This window comes from Phalaenopsis equestris, unplaced genomic scaffold (genome assembly GCF_001263595.1).
Source record: "Phalaenopsis equestris unplaced genomic scaffold, ASM126359v1 Scaffold197491, whole genome shotgun sequence".
NCBI classification, from domain to species: Eukaryota; Viridiplantae; Streptophyta; class Magnoliopsida; order Asparagales; family Orchidaceae; genus Phalaenopsis; species Phalaenopsis equestris.
This window is the reverse complement of record NW_018217440.1, coordinates 1-2,208: the sequence shown is the minus strand read 5'-3', so window position 1 is coordinate 2,208 and position 2,208 is coordinate 1. Positions and strand designations below refer to the sequence as shown.

At 32.0% G+C, this 2,208-nt stretch overlaps 1 protein-coding gene across 1 annotated transcript; it reads left to right on the top strand.

Annotated features, from left to right (window-relative positions):
- Positions 1 to 116: 116 nt before the first annotated feature.
- Positions 117 to 1,895, top strand: LOC110035374 (magnesium transporter MRS2-4-like; the record flags this gene model as incomplete). Its single annotated transcript, XM_020739608.1, has 2 exons — positions 117 to 398; positions 1,482 to 1,895. Coding segments are annotated over 2 exons (561 nt in total), but the record flags the coding sequence as incomplete, so codon positions are not given.
- Between the last annotated feature and the right edge of the window lie 313 nt (positions 1,896 to 2,208).

Genomic DNA, 2,208 nt, shown 5'->3' with positions numbered 1-2,208 from the left:
TTTCACTGCAAATTTATATGTTTTTTTGAATGCCATAACGTGCTCTTGAAATGTTTTCAGTGCATCAAATTTTTATAATTGAAGTAGTGTTTATGGAATAATTTCAATATTACCAGGTTAGGGATGAAATTGAGCATCTATTGGATAATAACGAAGATATGCCCCAGTTTTATCTGACAAGAAAGCAAATGCAGAGTCATCAACTTGAAGCAGCATTGGCCGCTGCAACTTCAATCAGCACAGTTCCTGCTCCACAATATGTAAGGTTAAACTCTCAAGCTGGAGGCAGCTCAAGCTCTGTTAGTTTTCCTTTAGATGAGAACAATGTGGAGGATTTAGAAATGATGTTTGAGGCTTCCTTCATGCAATTGGAGGGGACCCGTAATAAAATCTTGGCGGTATGTCTTCCTCCTCCCCATAGATATAATGTCTAATAGTCTTAAAGTTTTATGTGGTTTTTAGTTTTTTCAAGAAAAATGTCTTGTATAGGGTCCTTTTATTCTCAGAGTTTATAAAAACCTTAATTTAGTCTCTTAACTCATTTAATATGTCAACCAAATTTCAGGGTGAATTTATTAGCAACATTCATTCGTTTTTCATCTTAATATTTTGTTTATTTTATATTTTATTATGCTTGCTTTTTGCTGAGTTTTCTTTTAGAGCTTATCATAGCATTTTCGTGTGATTGCATATTTCTGAAGGATAGAAAATGCTAGAGAGTAAATTAGTGGAAACATGCATGTGATAGAAGAAAATCTTGCTTTTGTTTTTGGTTTTTAGCATAAGAATATTTTTTTACTTTATATTTTATTCTATCTGTCTTTTTCTGAGTTAGCTTTTAGAGCCTATCATAGCACCTTCATGTGATGAAAAATTTATAAGGGGCTTTTACGTACATGTCACCCAATTCGTATGTATTTACCTATCTATCACCTCAGGGGCTTTTAAAAATTGAAGTGTTATATATATAAATACATAACCTGCAAATCAAATTTATCCCTATCAATTGCATCAAAAAAAAAATTTCTAGCCATAATTTTGGTCACTTGGGAATAGATTTAGTGTAACATAGTTGAAGCATCAAATCATAGATTTGTGATTTCTAGGGTATATTTGATGATGTTCTTTGATATTTGCTGATATAGCATGCATCATAATCTATGCTTTAGATATGCCATGAGATTATTAACTTTATTTAAGATATCGCTATCAATCTTTCGGCCTAAAAATTGGAGTCTTTACATTTATAGAGCCTTGGTGTCATGAATCTATGTATGAAAGGTATATTTTTTCACATTTAAAAATATAATAATTGTGATATTTTTGACATGATGTTAAAGATATGAGTCATATGCATGTAAATATGAATATACATATGAATTATGTGCTATGGTATGTATGTAAATGCCACTATTCTCTTTTATATTATTACGAGTAAAATCGCTTGTCATTCATTCATATGCCATCTTTTTGATCCACAGATGAGGGAATACATTGATGACACAGAACATTATGTGAATTTTCAGCTGGATAATCAAAGAAATGAACTGATTAAACTTCAGCTGTTTTTGGGCATCTTCTCATTCGCAATGGGAGTCGACTCGATGATAGCCGGACTATTTGGTATGAACATTCCGTGCTCATTGTTCAACATTGACAACCTGTTCCCCTCATTCGTCGTCGGATCAACAGCAGTTTCTTTCCTCATCTTCTTGCTCCTGCTGCTATATGCTAGATGGAAGAAGCTGCTTGGTTCCTAAAGGAACTTGCTTCTTGCTTTTGTTTGTTCATTGCAAAATCCTTGACCAAGATTCATTATTTTTGGGGAGTGTTTACATACATATCACACAAGTATTATGTATTTACATATATAACATCTAAACATTGATATTTGCATGCATACCACTCAAATATTTAACATCACAGCAAAGCACCACAATTACTATTTTAAAAAGTGAGATACACCTTTCTTGTACTAAGATGTTAAAAGGATAAATACCAAACCTTAGGTGTTAGATATGCAAATATATAAGAATTGCGTAGTATGTATGTAAATTGGCCATTTTTTGTTGGCTTAGGCTGGATCTAGGGTTGTAAGAGCTGAACATAACAGCACATATTGTTTGTTAATTTTTTGTCATTTTTTGAGTCAATTTGTGTTTATGAGATTCCATCATACATCATATATGAATATTTATGTTTTTTTTT